General features: G+C 48.0%; 1 protein-coding gene across 9 annotated transcripts in view; it reads right to left on the bottom strand.

The window, feature by feature from the left end:
- The window catches only part of LOC147112167 (nuclear mitotic apparatus protein 1-like), a 97,912-nt gene that overhangs the window by 59,722 nt on the left and 16,373 nt on the right, over positions 1–21,817 (bottom strand). For 3 of the 9 annotated variants that reach the window (XM_085999777.1, XM_085999781.1, XM_085999772.1), the window contains one exon: positions 4,802–4,868. In XM_085999777.1, coding sequence (XP_085855903.1) covers positions 4,802–4,843 — 42 coding nt within the window. In that variant the 5' untranslated portion in view covers positions 4,844–4,868. Of the gene's footprint in view, positions 1–4,801; positions 4,869–5,609; positions 7,285–7,359; positions 7,609–13,926; positions 14,330–15,629; positions 15,757–21,817 lie in introns of those variants that run through there. The other 6 variants (XM_085999773.1, XM_085999775.1, XM_085999779.1 and 3 more) reach the window with 5 other exon arrangements.

Below are 21,817 nucleotides of genomic sequence, written 5' to 3'. Positions count from 1 at the left end.
GCTCAGTGCTTCCAAGCTGGTGCCTGAAGTCAACAGGCACACTGCAATGTGCAAACTTCCCTGGCAATTATTAAACTCTGAATAATCCGGGGTGCTGTACACTTCACAATAGGACTGTGTGGTGTTAAAAAGGGGGCACAGGTTCACCCTGACAGCAGAGAAGATTCTGCGTTACAACGTGTAATACTTTTTCACGCAAGGTGCGGAACTCTCTCCCACAAAAAGCAGTAGCTGCGAGCTCAATTAATCATTTGAAATCCGAGATCGATTGGTTTTTTGCTAGCCAAGGGTATTACAGGAAACTTTGTGCTATCCGGCACCGACGGGACCGAGCTGTTGCCGTCCCATCAAAACTGCCGGACAAACTAGCGCTAATGTTGAAACATACGGAGATTTTGAGCTCCGTATCTGGCAACAAACCCGGTTGCTTAGCAACAGCTTCTAAACAGTCGGCCGTACCTTGCAAGCGTCTCTGTAGCTTAGCAACAGCTTCAGCGAGACCTTGCAGAGCCTGACTGGTGAAAAAAAAGCAACGAAAAGAAAAAAAACCTAACGAAACGGCTCCTGATTTTTGCCGGTGGCTCGAGCATTCCGGACAGTTAACCTCCGGATAAACCAAAGTTTCCTGTAATAGATTTGGAGCCAAGACAGGTGGATGGACTTAGGATACAGATCATTGAATGGCGGAACAGGCTCGAGGGCTGAATAGCCTCCTCCTGTGTTCCTCTGTGAAACAGCCCATTAGCTCACCACGAGCAACAACAACAGGAGAGCCACCAGTGAGTTTTTAAACGTTACAAGTGGCTCCCCTAGGCTGGATTCAAAAATCAGGTTAGCTGTAAAAGTTCAGCCTGAATCCACTGCTCATTTTACAACAGTGCAAGAGAGTATTGGATCCGTTACCATGGAGCTTTCCTTTAAAAACAGTTCCAGCAAACCGCCCAGAGAGCAGGTATCATAATCCCTCAAAAATAAAGCTCCAAAGTGCACCCAGCAGTGATGCGCCTAACCGCCATCACCAGCAACGGATATTGTCTTCTGCAATACAGGAGCTCAGGCTGGTGCACTATGCTCCTGTTCCACTACCCTTTCAGGAAGTGCATTCCAGCTCATAACTCGCTGCGTAAAAAAAATTCTCATCTCCCAACCGGTTTCTTTTGCCAAGTATCTTAAATCTCTGTCCTCTGGTTACCGACCCTCCTGCTAGTGGAAACAGTGTCCCCCTGATTTACTCTATCAAAACCCTTCATAATTTTGAACACCTCTCATTAAATCTCCCCTTAGCTTTCTCTGCTCTAAGGAGAACAATCCCGGCTTCTCCAGTCTCTCCACGTAACAGAGGTCCCTCGTCACTTAACATTTTAGCAAATCTTTCTCTGCACCCTCTCCAAGGCCTTGACCTCCTTCCGAAGGTGTGGTGCCCAGAATTGGGCACAATACTCCAGCTGGGGCCGAACTAGTGAGCAGACAGGGCTGAGGGTCAGCTCGATCCAGACAACAGGTGTCCCAAGTGCCTGGTGTCAAAGTGAGGGCGAAGTTAGAGAGATCTGGGATATTAACAGACTGTTCTCAATACATTGAATCAATATAAATAAGTGTGAGGTGGTAATTTTGCTAGGCCACATACTCCTTGGAAAATAAGTGTTTCAATGGGGTAGAGGAACAGAGGGATCTGGGGGTACAGATACACAAATCACTAAAAGTAGCAACGCAGGTTAATAAGGTTATAAAAAAGCAAGCAAAGCACTGGGGTTAATTTCTAGAGGGATAGAATTAAAAAGCATAGAAGTTATGTTAAACTTGTACTGAACCTTGGTTAGACCACACTTGGAGCACTGTGCAGAGCTCTGGTCTCCAGATTATAAAAAGGATAGAGAGACAAGGAGAAGGTGCAAAAAAGATTTACTAGAATGAACAGGCTGGGGCTCTTCTCCAGAAAAGGGAAGACTGACAGGTGACCGGATAGAGGTCTTTAAAATTATGAACGAGTTTCGATAAGGTAGACGTAGAGAAGATGTTTCCACTTGTGGGGGAGACCAGAACTAGGGGCCGTCAATATAAGATGGTCACTAATAAATCCAATAGGGAATTCAGGAGAAACTTCTTTACCCAGAGTGGTGAGAATGTGGAACTCGTTACCATAGGGAGTGGTTGAGGCGAATAGTATAGACGCATTCAAGGGGAAGCTCGATAAACACACGAGGGAGAAATTAATAGAAGGATATGGTGATGGGGTGAGATGGAGAGGGGTGGGAGGAGGCTGGTGTGGAGCATAAACGCCAGCACGGAGCAGTTGGGCCGAATGGCCCGTTTCTGTGCTGTAAAATATTGTGTTACACTACAGAGCAAAAATCAGTAAAGCAGAGGAAAGCCTGCTTAAACTATACAGACCACGCCCGAGTACTTTGCCCATTTCTAATCACTGATACACATGTGGAGAATTGAATCTGAGAGGCAGTGTGGCAAAGAGCTAAGGGTTCCTAGCTTTAAAGAAGACTGTGTTATGAAGAAATATTAGATTAAGTGTTTTAGGAAGCTCTTCACTTGGCCTGGATCTCTGGGTAGGGTGGTACCCTACACCTGCATGTTCTTTCTTCATGAATAAGCTAGGTTGGGCTGGATGGTCTCCTCATCAATATCAACATTTGCAGATACCAAACATTGTGGGGGGGGGGGGGGTTATAGCTAACACTGAGGACCAATGCAACATAATACAAGAAGACATTAGAAAACTTGCAGACTGGGCAATTAAGTGGCAAATGAACTTTAACATAGTTTAATGTGAGGTGATGCACTCTGGTAGGAAAAATAGAAACATCACCTCCACCTCAGAAAATAAGAAACTGAATTGGGTAGACGAGCAAAGGGAGCTAGGGATACTAGTGAACAAATCATTAGAAGCAGCATCGCAGGTTAGCAAAGCAATTAAAAATTCTAAAAGCACTGGGATTTATTTCTGGGGGTATAGAATTCAGAAATAGTGAAGTTATGTTAAACGTGTATAGGGCCCTGGTCAGGCTGCACTTACAGTACTGGGCACAGTTCTGGTCTCCATACTATAAAAAGGATATGGAAGCACTGGAGAAAGTGCTACAAAGATGGTACCACAACTGAGAGGTTACAGCTATCGGGAGCGATTGAACAGGTTGGGCTTTTTTCTTTAGAAAAGAGAAGACTTAGAGGTGACCTGATAGAGGGCTTCAAAATGATTATGAATATGTTGGACAGGGTAGATGTGGAGAGAATGTTTCCACTTGTGGGGGAATCCAAAACTAGGGGCTATAAATACAGGATAGTCACTAATAAATCCAATCGGGAAATAAGGAGAAACTTCTTTACTCGGTGGTTAGAATATGGAACTCGCTTCCACAGGAAGTGGTTGAGGCAAATAGCATAGATGCTTTCAAAAGGAAACTAGATGAGTACATGAGAGAAAATGGAATAGAAAGAAATGCTAAAAGGCTGAGATGAGATTGGGAGACTGGTGTGCAGTATAAACACCAGCACAGACTAGTTGGACTGAATGGCCTGTTGCTGTGCTGCATATTCAGTGTAATCTGTATCTATATAATGTTGTAGCGACTTAGACTAGATATTATTGTAGTATAACACAAACATCGTGAACTCCTGTGCGAAGGTTATTTTCCAGCGCATGGCAGGGTGAGGCTTCCCGCCTGGCCCCCGTTACAATAAGCGGCACACCATCAGCTCCCGAGAGATCCAGACCGCCGTGCGCCTGCTGCTGCCGGGTGAGGGAGAACTGGCCAAGCCTGCAGCGCACCGTGTCGGAAAGGGACAAAGGGGATATTCAAGGCTGAGATCGATCGATTCTGGGACACTAAGGGAATCAAGGGATATGGAGATCGGGCAGGAAAGTGGAGATGAGGTAGATGATCAGCCGTGATCGTACTGAATGCGCGAGGAGACGAATGGCCGACTCCTGCTCTTATTTCTTATGTATGTAAAGGCCGTGAGACCAAACACACCAGCTCGGAATAAAATTCCGCCTCGCACTGGAAAAAAAAAACCCAAAAAGCATTACCGGGTAGCTTGGGAGACGGGGAAGTGCAACGAGACCTGGGTGTCCTTGTGCACCAGTCGCTGATGGTAAGCATGCAGGTGCAGCAGGCGGTTAAGAAGGCAAATGGTATGTTGGCCTTCGTAGCGAGAGGGTTCGAGTACAGGAACAAGGATGTCTTGCTACAGTTGTACAGGACCTTGGTGAGGCCGCACCTTGAGTATTGTGTGCAGTTTTGGTTGCCTTACCTGGGGAAGGATGTTCTTGCCATGGAAGGAGTGCAGCGAAGATTCACCAGGCTGATACCTGGGATGGCAGGAATGACGTATGAGGAGAGATTGTGTCGATTGGACTTATACTCACTGGAGTTTAGAAGAATGAGAGGGGATCTCATCGAAACCTATAAAATTCTGTCAGGCCTGGACAGACTAGATGCAGGAAGGATGTTCCCGATGGTCGGGGAGTCCAGAACCAGGGGTCATAGTTTAAGGATAAGGGGTAAGCCATTTAGGACAGAGATGAGGAGGAGTTTCTTCACCCAGAGAGTGGTGAACCTGTGAAATTCTCTGCCACAGAGGGCGATGGAGGCCAGTTCATTAAATATATTCAAGAAAGAGTTGGATATATTTCTTAAGGCTAAAGGGATCAAGGGATATGGGGAGAAGGCAGGGACAGGGTACTGAATTTGGATGATCAGCCATGATCGCACTGAATGGCGGAGCAGGCTCGAAGGGCCGAATGGCCTACTCCTGCTCCTATCTTCTATGTTTCTATGTTCCTTACCCATTTCACCAAGGCCTCAGCCTTTGTCCTGTGCAGTGCCATTCTGTAGTTCTACTCACGAGGTGACCTGGAAATAAAAGACAAAGGCATGAACCGCAGGGGGAAGAGAGAGATGTACGTTGTGCCATTGTAGGCAGAAGGCAGGCTGCAGTTACTGCGGGAGAATGTACTTAAAAATAAAATACCACAGAACTTTTGTTAACCTTCCAGCCAACTGCAGTTAGTAACCTGCCTGGTCCTCCCCATTACCGCAGCTTTGAGAGATCGGGAAAGCCTTGCACCTGGTTACAGGCCAGACAGACATCGGCTGCTGCTGTTGTTTTTATGAGGTGCTCGTCCAATGCCAACTTTCCCAGCAACTCCGTGCGAGGGATCACCTGAAGTCTCGGCTGCGCTCCTCCCCTTTCAAAAAGGTATTGGTGCAAGAAATAAAAAACTCAACCGGGCTTGGGCGAGGCCTAACCTCCGCGGCACTCGCCAAGAAACGAAAACGTGCATCAAATCAAACCCTTAAGTCATCTTAAAAGGACCGGACATGTCCGCAGTGCATCGAAAGGGGAGGGGAATACAGCTGGGAGCAAACTGCAGAACAAAAACGGTTTGAAACCAAAGCAGTCTGGACCCCTTTTCTGGAGGCCAGCTTAAAATGGATCCTCGTCAACTCCACAGTACAGCGCTGCAGTGATAAAGGAGGAGTAACACCATAGGGGAAAAAGAAACAGTAAATGAAACCCAACTGCTTCCCCAGTTAGAAGTAGAATAGCCTGCGAACACGCTTTGTCGCGCTCCCGATAGTAAAACTACATACCGAAACGTACAATAATCCAAACAATCGCTGCAGATCATTGGCTGTAAAGCGCTTTGGAACGTCCCGTGATCGAGAAATGTGCTATGGAAATGCAAGTTCGTTCTTTCTATTGTACGACCCCGTAAATGCATTGTTACAAAAAAAACACAGCAGCAGCAATATATACCAGGTACAATAATGTAGCACAATTAGCCCAGAGGCCTGGGCTAAAAATCCAGTGACTTCAAATTACACCATGGCAGTTTGAGAATTCAAATTCAAGTGTTTTTTAAAAAAAATATGGAAATAAAAAAAATAAAAAACTGGCTTCAGTAGCAGTGACCACGAAACTGTCGGATTGTTGTAAAAACCCAACTGGTTCACCGATGTCCTCTAGGGAAGGAAGCCTGCCGTCCTCACCCGGTCTGGGCCTAACTGTGACTCCAGTCCCACACCGACCTGGCTGACTCTTAACTGCCCTCTGAAGTGGCCCAGCGAGCCCCTCAGTTGTACCAGGCAAGAGTGATAATCACAGAATCTTTACGACACAGGAGGAGGCCGCTATTCGGCCCATCGTGTCTGTGCCGGCCAAAACAAGAGAGTTATCTAACCGAATCCCGCTTTCCAGCTCTTGGTCCAAGTACTTGTTAAATGCGATGAGGGTTTCTGCCTCGAACACCCTTTCAGGCAGTGAGTTACAGACCCCCCACCGCCCTCTGGGTGAAAAAATTTCTCAACTCCCCTCTAAACCTCCGACCAATTACTTTAAACCTATGCCCCCTGGTTACTGACCTCCCTGCTTAGGGGAAATAGTGGAGAGGAAGGACCTATTCTAGGCCCCTATAAAAAGGCCGGAGTGGCCCACATCCTGAGAATTAATATAAAAATAAAGTGGCTGTACAGATTCTGTCCCAGCAAGAGCTATTCAGCACAGGGTGATTGGAGGACAGGGCAAGTACTTGCAGTGTCAAGGAGGCAGGCACTGTGAGCCCCTTTGAAACATGCCCAGGCCTCCCTGAGGCCTCGAGTCCACAGCCTCAACCAAGAGAGACAAGACAAAAGTTAGTCCAAGTGGCCCATTCCAGAGGCCAAAACTTGCGGGCAGAGGGAGCGCATTTCAACCTGAACTGGCTCACGTCGCAGCGACATTACATTCCTCGTTATTATTTTTTTTTTACACAGAGGGTGTGGTCAGACATTCCGCCCACACTGAAGAGGAGCAAAATAAATTGGTGCAATAATTAAAAAGAGCGGAAAAAAACTGCATCCAACCAAAACATCCAATTGCATTCATGCATAAAATGGAGAGACGACAACAGCTGTCCTAGGCCCCGGGCTTATTCTGCTTAGAAGCAAGAATTCATTTTGCAAAAAAAAATGAAAGTTCACAAAAAATAAAATTGCCAGAGGTTTTTTTTTGTTGTTGCAAAAAGATCAAATTGCATTCGTGCATGCTTAAAATGGAGCTGTCCTAGGCCCCGGGCTCACTGTGCTTAGAAGCAAGAATTCATTTTGCAAAAAAAAAAATAAGTTCACAAAAGATAAAACTGCCAGAGTTTGTGTTTGCAAAGATTAAATTGCATTCGTGTGTAAAGCGGGACAGGGAGGAGGAGGAAGAGGAGGAGCAGCCGGGCCCCGGGCTTAGTTTAAAGAAGAATTCTTCTACAAATTAAGATCTCACACACAGACACAGAGAGAAATTAATAAATGCGAGGTTTGAAGAAGGCTGTGGAGAGAGAGGCGGCCCAGCGGCCAAACCTGTGAAACTCACTCGGATCGACAACAATTGCTCACTGCAGCAATCCTTGGCAACACAGCTCGGTGTCGAGACTGTCTACAATCCTTTCTTTAAACTTTCTATCCCTCCTTCCACAAGTGGCTCTTTACTGCACTTTTTTTTTAAACATATAAAAGGGGGAGTGTTTGGAATCTACACACTTTTCATTTAATAAATCCTCTCTGCCTGGTGTTGGCAGAGTGCTTCCACTTCCTGTTACGTTGCCTATTACTTTCCCCTCCCCTCCTCTCCTCTCTCGCCAGCTCTGCCTCAGGGAGTTCTTCAGCTCAGTTTAAACTCACACTCACTCCAGCATCCAGAGGATTGAGGGGAGACTTCAAACCACCCCCACACAGCCCGTTTAGGTAAAAGTTCCTGTGAGGAACAAGAAGTTCTACCGGTGTCCTAGCCAGCATTCTGCCCTCAAATGATACAACTTGCATTTATGTACCGCCGTTAAGGTAATGGAAAAACGTCCCAAGGCGCTTCACAGGAGCGTTATCGGAAAACAGGTTTTCCGGTCATTCATCGCAGCGACAGTGTCATTGCGTCAGCCGTGGCTCAGTGGGTAGCACTCTCGCCTCGGAGTCAGAAGGTTGAGGGTCTCATGTCCCACTCCAGAGACTCGAGCATCAAATCTATTGTCACTCCCAGGGCAGTACTGAGGGAGTGCCGCACTGTCGGAGGGGCAGTACTGAGGGAGTGCCGCACTGGCGGAGGGGCAGTACTGAGGGAGCGCCACACTGGCGGAGGGGTGGTACTGAGGGAGCGCCGCACTGGCGGAGGGGCGGTACTGAGGGAGAGCCGCGCTGTCGGAGGGGCGGTACTGAGGGAGAGCCGCGCTGTCGGAGGGGCGGTACTGAGGGAGTGCTGCACTGTCAGAGGTGCTGTCTCTCGGCGTTACACCGAGGCCCCGTCTGCTCTCTCAGGTGGACGAAAAAGATTGCCCCACGGCCACTATTTCGAAGAAGAGCAGGGGAGCTATCGCCTGTGTAAATGTTTATCCCTCAATCACCATCACTAAAAAACAGATTATCTGGTCATTATCACATGGCTGTTTGTGGGAGCTTGCTGTGCACAAATTGGCTGCCGCGTTTCCTACATTACAACAGTGACTACACTTCAAAAAGTACTTCATTGGCTGTAAAGCGCTTTAGGGCGTCCCAAGGTCATGAAAGACACTATATAAATGCAAGTTCTTTCTTTTTTTCACCCCTTCTCAACCCCAGCACCCCCCCCTCCCCCAGCTCAGAGAAGCTGCTCCCTTCGCCCACCCAGAGTCTGTGTCTGACCCAAGGAGGGCGTGGTGATCAGGGCAATGCAGTCATCCAAATCGCACCTCCGTCCACACAGTCCCTGCTGCCAAATCATAGAATAGCTCAGCATTTCATTTTAAATAGCTTCATCACCAAACATTCTCACCCATATTTTGAAAGATTACTTTTTTTTGTAGGTACCCAGCTTTACCCCATTTTCCTCCAAAAAATTGCCAAATATTTATCGGTTAAAAAAAATAAAATTGGATTTCCTTCCGAATGCGAGGAGGGAATAATGATGCGGCAGATGTAATGTGAAAGCTGTACAATTTTAATTTTTTTTTTTTTTTTTTAATAAAGACAGCGGGGCACCGACAATCCCCAGAAGATGGAGATCATTAGCAAAGGCCGACACCAGTGACACAAGGTGCAGAGAGAGAGAAAAAACATGTATACAGCGCCTTTCTTGACTTCAGGACGCACTTTTTGAAGTTCAGTCACTGTTGTAATGTAGGAAACGCAGCAGCCAGTTTGCGCACAGCACGATCCCACAGACAGCAATGTGATGGTGACCAGATAATCTATTTTTTTTGTTTTTTTTTTGAGTCATGTTGGTTGAGGGATAAATATCGGACCAGGAAACCGGGGAGAACTTCGAAATAGTGGCCGTGGGATCCTTTCTTTACGTTTTTAGTGGTGATGTTACTCCAGAGGCCTGGAGGAGTTCAAATCCCACAGTTTTAACAATTTGATTTTTTTTTTTTAACCTGCCGTCAGTAAAAGTGACCATGAAGCTGTCGGATTGTCGTAAAAACCCAACCAACTGGTTCACGAACGTCCTTCAGGGAAGGAAACCAGCTGTCCTTACCCTTGCCACATCACGAGAATGAATTAAAAAAAAAAAAAATCTATGCTTCCTTGTTATAGACCCTTCAACCATTGGAAGCAGCCCGTTTCTATCGATTCTGTCCCATAGTGGTTAGCACTGTTGCCTCACCGCGCCAGGGACCCGGGTTCAAATCCGGCCTCGGGTGACTGTCTGTGTGGAGTTTGCACATTCTCCCCGTGTTTGCGTGGGTTTCCTCCGGGTGCTCCGGTTTCCTCCCACAGTCCAAAGATGTGCGGGTTAGGTTGATTGGCCATGATAAAAAATTGGCCTTAGTGTTAGGGGGGATTAAATACGTGGGGTTACGGGGATAGGGCTTGGGTGGGATGGCTGTCGGTGTAGGGACCGGGTGCTAAGGGTTTGGATGATCAGCCATGATCTCGTTGAATGGCGGAGCAGGCTCGAAGGGCTGAATGGCCTACTCCTGCTCCTAGTTTCTATGTTTCTATAATTTAAAAAAACCTCCATCCAATCACCCAGTAATCTCAAGAACAGCCCCAATATTTCAAGTCTTATAACAATGAAAGTGTGCGTTTCCACGATGCGCATTCTAATCAGCGAGCGCCGCACTGATCTGACCAAATCTAACTGTTTCGCGCAGTTTCATTCTCATACAGTAAAGCAGACAACTCAATATTGTTTTTTGAAGAGAGCAATATGCAGACGAAACAAGATAAACAGGTCCTGTTGTTTCATACAAAAATAAAAACCAGCGGAAAATAATTTTTTTTTGGGTGCAGGGCCCAAACCTCTGCGCACACACACGGTTTGTCCGTCGAGAAACCGCCAAGCGGCCTGTGCGGGAGCTTCAGACAGCCGCGCGGCTACACGGGCTCATTGGCGGCAAATTGTTCATGCATAGATCACTCGCCGGGAGTCCTGAGCTACACATAACCATTATCACTCGTGTATTTCTCAACAAGCTGCTGTGGATACTATATATAGCCCTGGCAACAACAGTCTCTGGCTGCTCTGACTTGTTAGTCAATAAATACCCACTGCACATTTGCCTCCAGGTTAGGTTAGTTGGAAAGATATGCCCGGAACACACAGAGTGAAAACATTTATATAATTCTCAGTGTTGTCACAGGGATTGCAGATATTCATTCCCGGAAAGTGGGCATCACTGGCAAGGCTGGCCTTTGCTGAACACATTTGTTCTGTCCTTTTATTCGTTCTTGGGATGTGGGCGTCACTGGCAAGGCCAGCATTTATTGCCCATCCCTAATTACCCTCGAGAAGGTGGCGGTGAGCCGCCTCACTGAACCGCTGCAGTCCGTGTGGTGAAGGTACTCCCACAGTGCCGTTAGGGAGGGAGTTCCACGATTTTGACCCAGCGACGATGAAGGATCGGCGATATATTTCCAAGTCAGGATGGTGTGTGACTTGGAGGGGAACTTGGAGGTGGCGGTGTTCCCATGCACCTACTGCCCTTGTCCTTCAAGGTGGTAGAGGTCATAATAAATAGGAGCAGGATTTGGCCATTCGGCCCCTCGAGCCTGCTCCGCCATTCAATAAGATCATGGCTGATCATCGACCTCAACTCCACCATCCCCATATCCCTTGATTCCCTTAATATTCAAAAATCTATCGATCTCTGTCTTGAATATACTCAACGACTGAGCCTCCACAGCCCTCTGGGGCAGAGAATTCCAAAGATTCACCATCCTCTGAGTGAAGAAATTCCTCCTCATCTCAGTCCTAAATGGCCAACCCCTTATTCTGAGACTGTGACCCCTGGTTCTAGATTCCCCAGCCAGGGGAAACATCCTCCCTGCATCTACCCTGTCAAGCCCTGTAAGAATTTTGTATGTTTCAATGAGATCACCTCTCATTCTTCTAAACTCTAGAGAATATAGGCCTAGTCTACTCAATCTCTCCTCATAGGACAATCCCCCCATCCCAGGAACCAGTCTGGTGAACCTTCGTTGCACTCCCTCTATGGCAAGTATATCCTTCCTTAGGTAAGGAGACCAAAACTGTACACAATACTCCAGGTGTGGTCTCACCAGGGCCCTATATAATTGCAGTAAGACGTCTTTACTCTTATACTCAAATCCTCTTGTAATAAAGGCCAACATACCATTTGCTTTCTTAATTGCTTGCTGTAACTGCATGTTAACTTTCAGTGATTCGTGTACAAGGACATCTGAACACCAACATTTCCCAATCTCTCACCATTTAAAAAATACTCTGCTTTTCTATTTTTCCTACCAAAGTGGATAACTTCACATTTCTCCACATCATATTCCACTGGTCGCTGGTTTGGGAGCCTGCAAATGTGACGCTGAGCTCCCTGTTAAGTCCTGGTGCCACTCTGACCACTCTGTCTTCGGCCCTCTTACACTGTTCCAACAAAGCTCAACTCAAGCTCGTGAAACAGCACCTCGTCTTTCTGCCGGATGTTTCGAGCCCTCTGGCCTGAATATTGACTTAAATTGCCCATCCGGAGTTGCCCCGAGAAGGTGTCGATACAACCGTGTGGTTTGCTAGGCCACTTAAGAGGCAACCAGGTTGGTGTGGGACTGGAGTCATGTATAGAACACAAGAACATAAGAAATAGGAGCAGGAGTAGGCCATACGGCCCCTCGGGCCTGCTCCGCCATTCAATAGGATCATGGCTGATCTGAATCTAGACTCACGTTCACTTCCCTGCCCTCTCCCCGTAACCCCTAATTCCCTTATCTGCTAGGAAAATGTCTATCTCCATTTTAAATTTATTTAATGTTGCAGCTTCCACAGCTCTCTGGGGTAGCAAATTCCATAGATTTACTACCCTCTGAGTGAAGAAGTTTCTCCTCATCTCAGTTTTGAAAGGGCAGCCCCTTATTCTAAGATTATGCCCCCTAGTTCTAGTCTCACCCATCAGTGGAAACATCCTCACCGCATCCACCCGATCAAGCCCCCTCACAATCTTATATGTTTCGATAAGATCGCCTCTCATTCTTCTGAACTCCAATGAGTAGAGGCCCAACCTACTCAACCTTTCCTCATACGTCAACCCCTCATCTCCGGAATCAACCGAGTGAACCTTCTCTGAACCGCCTCGGGAGCAAGTATATAGGCCCAGACCGGGTAAGAACAGCAGGTTTCCTTCCCTAAAAGGGTGCTAGTGAACCAGATGGGTTTTTCCGACAGCTTCATGGTCACTCTTACCGATATCATATAAAAATATGGAATTCAAATTCTTGAACTGCCTTGGTGGGATTTGAACTCACGTTCCCTGGAGTATTAGTCTGCTCGAAGTGTGGCAACACACCCAGCTGTACAGTTGCACCTTATGTTCTTCCAAAACTCGGTCATGTCTCAGAAGGATACTTTGAGTTGTGTTTGTTTAAGGGCAATGAGTTTCAAACCATAGTGTATGGGGGGGGGAAGGAGCCCCTGATAGTAGTGACACAATCCCGGGGAGCCCTGACTTACTTCTGAAACATTCTACCTGCTACCCAAAAGACAAAGACTGCATCATCGCAGAAAACAAGATTGAACAAAGATAACTTTGTTTAATCGGTGGCATAGTGGTTAGCACTGTTGCCTCACAGCGCCAGGGACCCGGGTTCGAATCCGGCCTCGGGTGACTGTCTGTGTGGAGTTTGCACATTCGCCCCGTGTTTGCGTGGGTTTCCTCCGGGTGCTCCGGTTTCCTCCCACAGTCCAAAGATGTGCGGGTTAGGTTGATTGGCCATGATAAATTGACCCTTAGTGTTAGGGGGATTAAATACGTGGGGTTACGGGGATAGGGTGGGATATGTGTTGGTATAGGGGTTACGGGGATCGGGTGGGATATGTGTCGGTGCAGGCTCGATGGGCCGAAATGGCCTCTATCTGCACTGTGGGGTTTAAAAAAATAAAAAAAAACTTGCATTTATAGAGCACCTGTCACAACCTCTGCACGTTCCAAAGCGCCTCACAGCCAAATAAGTATTTTTCTTTTTTTTTTAAAAACGGAGTCATTGTTGTAATGTAGGAAACGCAGCCGCCAATCTGCGCACAGCAAGCTCCCCACAAACAGCAATGTAATAAATGACCAGAGCATGTGTTTTTAGGTGTGGGCTGAGGGATAAATGTTGGTCGGGACACCGGGTGAATAGTGCCATTGGGATCTTTAGAAGGCAGACGGGGCCCTTGGTTTAACATCTCATCTGAAAAGCGGCTGCTCCGACAGTGCAGCACTCCCTCAGTACGGCGCTGGGAGTGTCGGTCTAGATTTTTGTGCTCAAGTCTCTGGAGCGGAACTGGAACCCACAACCTTCTGACTCAGAGGTGAGCGAGCTACCCACAGAGCCAAGACTGACGTGAGTATACAACAACAAAACCAATGATTCTAAGTCAACAAATACAGAAAGGTCAAAAAGATAAAAATGATTCAGCATTTGAGCTACTCTGCATACAGGATGTGTAATTTTCACACGTTCTTACTGTGCGTACATTCCAGGAATGAGAGAGACTCGAGATACTGGGACTCTCCACTGGAGCAGAGCAGGCAGATTCAGGACAAAGGAAGAAAGATTTGCATTTCTATAGCGCCTTTCACGACCACCTGACGTCCCAAAGCGCTTTACAGTCAAGGAGGACCTTTTTAAAGTGTAGTCACTGTTGTAATGTAGGAAACACGGCAGCCAATTTGCACTCAGCAAGCTCCCACAAACAGCAATGTGAAAATGACCAGATAACCGGTTTCAGTGATGTTGATTGAGGGATAGATATTGGCCCAGGGCACCACGGAGAACTCCCCTGCTCTTCTTCGAACTAGTGGAATCTTTTACGTCCACCTGACAGAGCAGACGAGGCTTTGGTTTAATGTCCCATCCGAAAAACGGCACATCCGACAGTGCGGCGCTCCCTCAGTACTGCCCCTCCGACAGTGCGGCGCTCCCTCAGTACTGCCCCTCCGACAGTGCGGCGCTCCCTCAGTACTGCGCTCCCTCAGTACTGCCCCTCCGACAGTGCGGCGCTCCCTCAGTACTGCTCCTCCGACAGTGCGGCGCTCCCTCAGTACTGCCCCTCCGACAGTGCGGCGCTCCCTCAGTACTGCTCCTCCGACAGTGCGGCACTCCCTCAGTACTGCCCCTTCGACAGTGCGGCGCTCCCTCAGTACTGCCCCTCCGACAGTGCGGCGCTCCCTCAGTACTGCCCCTCCGACAGTGCGGCGCTCCCTCAGTACTGCTCCTCCGACAGTGCGGCGCTCCCTCAGTACTGCCCCTCCGACAGTGCGGCACTCCCTCAGTACTGACCCTCCGACAGTGCAGCGCTCCCTCAGTACTGCCCCTCCGACAGTGCGGCGCTCCCTCAGTACTGCCCCTCCGACAGTGCGACGCTCCCTCAGTACTGCCCCTTCGACAGTGCGGCGCTCCCTCAGTACTGCCCCTCCGCCAGTGCGGCGCTCCCTCAGTACTGCCCCTCCGACAGTGCGGCGCTCCCTCAGTACTGCCCCTCCGACAGTGCGGCACTCCCTCAGTACTGCTCCTCCGACAGTGCGGCGCTCCCTCAGTACTGACCCTCCGACAGTGTGGCGCTCCCTCAGTACTGCCCCTCCGACAGTGCAGCGCTCCCTCAGTACTGCCCCTCCGACAGTGCGGCGCTCCCTCAGTACTGCCCCTCCGACAGTGCGACGCTCCCTCAGTACTGCCCCTCCGACAGTGTGGCGCTCCCTCAGTACTGCCCCTCCGACAGTGCGACGCTCCCTCAGTACTGCACTAGACTGTCAGCCTAGATTTTGTGGTCAAGTCTCTGGAGTGGGACTTGAACCCACGAGTTTGAGACTCAGGGGAGAGAGTGCCACCCACTGAGCCACAGCTGAAGATTATGAAGGAAAGGTTTTGATAGATTGGGTCGTGGTCAAGTTACTGGACTAATAACCCAGATGTCGTGCGTTCAAATCCCACCGTGCCACAATACGAAACCAAATTCAATAAATCTTGTCATTTGTGGGCAGGCATCAGCCAATAGGAGGATGAAAGCTTCCGGATTGTTGGGAAAATCCTTCAGAGTCTGGAGACCGGCCAACACAACACTGGAGCGTGCTGATGCAAGTGCAATTTTAGTCTAATCTAATGACAATACTGAAGATGTTCACACATCAGGAAGGGTTACATCCTGACTCCCTGTTCAAACAAACTAACCTCAGGCTCTGGTTTCTGCACAGTGACTGCTGTGCTTTGATCAGGAAGTCTAAGAGTCCCATGTAAATGCGCTATAATTATTTAAAAGACAGAAAATGCTGAGAATACGCAGCAGGTCAGGCAGCATCTGTGGAGAGAGAAACAGAGTTAACGTTTCAAGTCGATGACTTTTCGTTAGACTTGGAAAAAGTTAGAGATGTTTTAACTCCTCCTCCGACGTCTCTCCACCGTTGTCCAGCTGGGTGGGGCTACACTCGCCTGGTTCCATTCTTATCTATCTAACCGCAGCCAGAGAATCACCTGCAACGGCTTCTCTTCCCGCTCCCGCATTGTTACCTCTGGTGTCCCCCAAAAATCCATCCTTGGCCGCCTCCTACTATCATCTACATGCTGCCCCTCGGCGACATCATCCAAAAACACAGCGTCAGTTTCCACATGTACGCTGACGACACCCAGCTCTACCTCACCATCTTCTCGACCCCTCCACGGTCTCTAAGGTGTCAGACTGCTTGTCCGACATCCAGTACTGGACGATGAGCAGAAATTTCCTCCAATTAAATGGCACCTGCTGTCCGAAAAAATAGTAGTGGCTATGATCTGAAGTTACTTGAATCAACGTGGAGTCCGGAAGGTTGTAATTATGCGGTATAATTTTGTTGGCGAGGGTGGAAGGAGCACCTTTGAATGGTGCCAGCACAAGTCAGCAGTCGTACCCAAAGTTGGGTGGGAATGTAAATTGTGAGGGGGATGCAGAGGTTTCAAGGAGATATCAACAGGCTAAGTGAGTGGGCAAGAACATGACAAATGGAATATAATGTGGAGAAATGTGAAATTATCCACTTTGGTAGGAAAAATAGAAAAGCAGGGTATTTTTTAAATGGTGAGAGATTGGGAAATGTTGGTGTTCAGAGGGACCTGGGTGCCCTTGTACATGAATCACTGAAAGTTAACATGCAGGTACAGCAAGCAATTAGGAAAGTTAATGGTATGTTGGCCTTTATTACAAGATGATTTGTGTATAAGAGTAAAGACGTCTTACTGTAATTATATAGGGCCCTGGTGAGACCACACCTGGAGTATTGTGGACAGTTTTGGTCTCCTTACCTAAGGAAGGATAGACTTGCCATAGAGGGAGGGCAACGAAGGTTCACCAGACTGGTTCCTGGGATTGGGGGGGGGGGGGGGGGGGGATTCTCTACCCCAGAGGGCTGTGGAGGCTCAGTCGTGGAGTATATTCAAGACAGAGATCAATAGATTTTTGAAAATTAAGGGAATCAAAGGATATGGGGATAGTGCAGGAAAGTGGAGTTGAGGTCGAAGATCAGCCATGATCTCATTGAATGGCGGAGCAGGCTCGAAGGGCCAAATGGCCGACTCCTGCTCCTATTTCTTATGTTATGAATGCTCTGCCTGAAAGGGTGGTGGAAGCAGATTCAATAATAACTTTCAAAAGGGAAAAGGAGAAATTTGCTGGGCTATGGATAAAGAGCAGGGGAGTGGGACTAATTGGAGAGATCTTTCAAAGAGCCGGCACAGGCATGATGGGTGAATGGCCTGCTGTGCTCTTATGATTCTATCTAGAATGAGTACGTGCCCCAATCCAAATACACCACATCCACTGGTTCCCCCTGATCTATTCTGCTGTACAGGGTGACAGGAAAAATGGCCACTGGAGCTCTGCTGGGGTTCCTGAACCAGAACGATGCAGGAGGCTTTTTTCTTTATTCGTTCATGGGATGTGGGCGTCACTGGCAAGGCCAGCATTTATTGCCCATCCTTAGTTGCCCCTTGAGAAGGTGGTGGTGAGCCGCCTTCTTGAACCGCTGCAGTCCGTGTGGTGAAGGTGCTCCCACAGTGCTGTTAGGGAGGGAGTGCCAGGATTTTGACCCAGCGACGATGAAGGATCGGCGATATACTTCCAAGTCTGGATGGTGTGTGACTTGGAGGGGAACTTGGTGGTGGTGGAGTTCCCATGCGCCTGCTGCCCTTGTCCTTCTAGGTGGAAGAGGTCGCGGGTTTGGGAGGTGCTGCCGAAGAAGCCTTGGCGAGTTGCTGCAGTGCATCTTGTAGATGGTACACACTGCAGCCACGGTGCACCGGTGGTGGAGGGAGTGAATGTTTAAAGTGGTGGATGGGGTGCCAATCAAGCGGGCTGCTTTGTCCTGGATGGTATCGAGCTTGAGTGTTGTTGGAGCTGTACTCATCCAGGCAAGTGAAGAGTATTTCATCACACTCCTGACTTGTGCCTTGTAGATGGTGGAAAGGCTTTGCAGAGTCAGGAGCTGAGACACTCGCCGCAGAATACCCAGCCTCTGACCTGCTCTTGTTGCCACAGTATTTATGTGGCTGGTCCAGTTAAGTTTCTGGTCAATGGTGACCCCCAGGATATTGATGGTAGGGGATTTGGTGATGGTAATGCCGTTGAATGTCAAAGGGCAGTGGTTAGATGCTCGCCTGTTGGAGATAGTCATTGCCTGGCACAAATGTTACCTGCCACTTATCAGCCCCAGCCTGAATGTCGTCCAGGTCTTGCTGCATGCGGGCATGGACTGCTTCCTTATCTGAGGAGTTGCAAATACCACTGAACACTGTGCAGTCATCAGCGAATATCCCTAATGATGGAGGGAAGGTCATTGATGAAGCAGCTGAAGATGGTTGAGCCGAGGACACTGCCCTGAGGAACTCCTGCAGTGATGTCCTGGGGCTGTGATGATTGACCTCCAACCACCACAACCATCTTCCTTAGTGCTAGGTATGACTCCAGCCAGTGGAGAGTTCCCCCCACCCCCGCAATTCCCATTGACTCCAGTTTTACCAGGGCTCCTTGATGCCACACTCGGTCAAAAGCTGCCTTGATGTCAAGGAGTAAAGGGGAATTAAAAAAAACATTTATTTGTAACTAAATACTGGTATCTTTATTGATCTGTACTTTTCACGGTCAGCCTGTCGCGAACAATGAGCTCTTTCTATCGCTGACTCATTAGTTTGTGTTGCGACTCTCTTACGGTTTTTCCTCTTGCTTGTTACTGTGTCCAAGGGGAATTGAGCGACTATCAGCCAGCGGCAGAACAGAGAGAGAAAGGTGCTGTGCAAGCTGCTGCGTAGTCATTTGTTGGGAGAGCACTGCGTGTTTTCTAAATGTAAAAAGATCTAGACGACCTCACGTTGCTTTGTAGACGGGTAGCAATGTTCCCTTTAAGCTGCGCAGGGCTCCAGGGGTCATGCGCAGTCGGCGAGCCAGCTTTTAAAATGAACAATATTGTGCGTGCGTGGACTTTTGAATGGGCCGCACAGCCCAAAATATAATTACGGGAAGCTGAGACGAAGTGCGGTCCTCGGGCATAGCAGGATCAAGCGAGGGGGGGGGGAAAAACAGAATTCACTCCCCATTTTCAAGTCATGCACTCCGCTATTATCTTTATATTTCCACTATAAGTTCCTATGCCCACGCTTATAACGGTGACTGTCAATGTATACACGCCGCACTCCTCTTGCACTCTCCAACCAACAGAGTTTGTGCAGCACCGCCCTTGTGGTGGGGGGTGGAATTACAGCGTGACATGTTTACATAATTTCTCCCCTGCTATGAGGCAAGATTGGATAGGCTGGGGTTGTTTTCTTTGGAACAGAGGAGGCTGAGGGAAGATTTAATTGAGGTATATAAAATTATATGAGGGGCTGAGATAGAGTGGATAGGAAGGACCTATTTCCCTTAGCAGAGAGGTCAATAACCAGGGGGCAGAGATTTAAAGTAACTGGTAAAAGGATTAGGGGGGAGTTGAGAACTTTTTTCACCCAGAGGGTGGTGGGGGTCTGGAACTCACTGCCTGAAAGGGTGGTGGAGCCAGAGACCCTCATCACATTTAAAAAGTACTTGGATATACACTTGAAGTGCCGGAACCTACAGGGCTACGGACCAAGAGCTGGACAGTGGGATTAGGCTGGAGAGCTCTTTGTCGGCCGGCACAGACACGATGGGCCGAATGGCTTCCTTCTGTGCTGTGAATCTCTGATTCTATAAGCAGTTTCCATTACATTGATAATGCAATGCAAAGAGTTGACGGGGAGTGTGCACAGATGTAAGATTTTTTAAATATGCAGAAAGCACATTTGTAAGCAGAGGGCAAGCAAATGTGAGAATCTTTTTATAGTTGATAATTCAGTCGGTTTTTTTTTGCACCAATGAGTTCAATAACGACTGGAGAAGCTGGGATTTTTCTCCTTAGAACAGAGAAGGTTAAGGGGAGATTTAAAAGAGGCTTTAAAAATCATGAAGGTTTTGATAGAGTAAATAAGGAGAAACTGTTTCCAGTGGCAGGAGGGTCAGTAACCAGAGGACACAGATTTAAAATAATTGATAAAACAATCCAGGGGAGAAATGACCTTACGCAGCGAGTTGTTGTGATCTGGAATGCGCTGCCTGAAAGGGCAGTGGAAGCAGATTCAATATCCAATTTCTTTTCGAAAGTTACTAAATACTTGGAGGAAAAATGTGCAGGGCTGTGGGGAAAGAGCAGGGGGGAGCGGGACTAATTGGAGAGCTCTTTCAAAGAGCCGGCACAGGCACGATGGGCCGAATGGCCTCCTTCTGTGCTGTACGAAATGTGCAGTGACAATCGAGTGTGAATTTGGCAACTTTGAATTGAGGCGGCAGTAACATAAAGCACAATGGGTGCACTGTTGGATTTTGTGTGCTTGTTCCCTTCACTGGGAAGGGCTGAGCAAACAGTGGCTGGGAGAGGAGCCTCGGTTTGAAATGTGGAGAAGGCAGCTAAAAGAACCAGAGATGTGGGCGAGCAGGAAGAGGGACACAGTCACCTCAAACAAAAAGTGTAAATAGGAATCTGTAACCAAGAGCTGGTCCTCTGTTTTGAAGATTGTAGACGCTGTAGTGAAGGAACTTGGCATTCCTTAATCTGTTGGCAAACCTTTTTCTTCTTTTAAAATATATATGAAGGGATCTCTCTCTCTCTCTTAGAAACACAGAAGATAGGAGCAGGAGTCGGCCATTCAGCCCCTCGAGCCTGCTCCGCCATTCAATGAGATCATGGCTGATCATCCAAATTCAGTACCTGGTCCCTGCCTTCTCCCCATATCCCTTGATCCCTTTAGCCTTAAGAAATATATCTAACTCCTTCTTGAATATATTTAATGAATTGGCCTCTACAGCCTTGTGTGGTAGAGAATTCCACAGGTTCACCGCTCTCTGGGTGAAGAAATTCCTCCTCATCTCTGTCCTAAATGGCTTACCCCTTATCCTTAGACCGTGACCCCTGGTTCTGGATTCCCCGACCATCGGGAACATCCTTCCTGCATCTAGTCTGTCCAGTCCTGTTAGAATTTTATAAGTTTCAATGAGATCCCCTCTCATTCTTCTAAACTCCAGCGAGTAGAAGCCCAATCGACCCAATCTCTCCTCATACGTCATTCCTGCCATCCCAGGTATCAGCCTGGTGAATCTTCGCTGAACTCCTTCCATGGCAAGAACATCCTTCCTCAGATAAGGTGACCAAAACTGCACACAATACTCAAGGTGTGGTCTCACCAAGGCCCTGTACAACTTTCTCAGCCCAAGTGGTTTTACCGAAGTAACTGCCGTTGAATGTTTCTTTTTTTTTAATGACATTGAGAGGCCTGTTTTGTGTAGTTTTGGTAGAATTAATTTTTAATATCTTAGTCTCCTCTCTGGTGCAGGTTTAACTTGCCTTTAACTGCTTGGTGTTTAAAAGTACTGTTTATGTGGGTCCCCGAGGCCCATGGTAGGCAGGACAGGCGAGATAGACCAGGAACTAGCAAAGACGAGATGGTTAGCGAGGACTTTCACAGCTTGTAGCTTGTCGGAAGAGGGAGAAGACTAAAAGAGGGTTAGGAGTTCCACTGCTTTCAGTATGGTGAGGATGGAAGGAGGAGGTACGAGTATTGGATGGTGTATTCCTAGTTTAGGAGGGACAACAGAATAAATTTCTGAAAACAATGGCTGACTTACTGAGTTTGAATAAATGTTTACGGAGAAAAGGATTGTAGGCTAAGGCTATGTAATTTGTGTTTTTGTTTCTATTGTGCACCAAATCCCACTCACTCATCATCCCCGTGTTCGCTGACCTACATTGGCTACACGGCACCACGGGTGGCCCGGGGGGGGGGGGGAGAAGAGTGGGAGAGCAATAGTGTCATAGAGTCATAGAGTC

The sequence above is a fragment of the Somniosus microcephalus genome, chromosome 10 (genome assembly GCF_052327205.1).
Source record: "Somniosus microcephalus isolate GS21.2 chromosome 10, FLI_Smic_1.0, whole genome shotgun sequence".
In the NCBI taxonomy this organism is placed as follows: Eukaryota; Metazoa; Chordata; class Chondrichthyes; order Squaliformes; family Somniosidae; genus Somniosus; species Somniosus microcephalus.
Note: the sequence above shows the minus strand (reverse complement) of the source record. Positions and strands in the feature narration are given on the sequence as shown.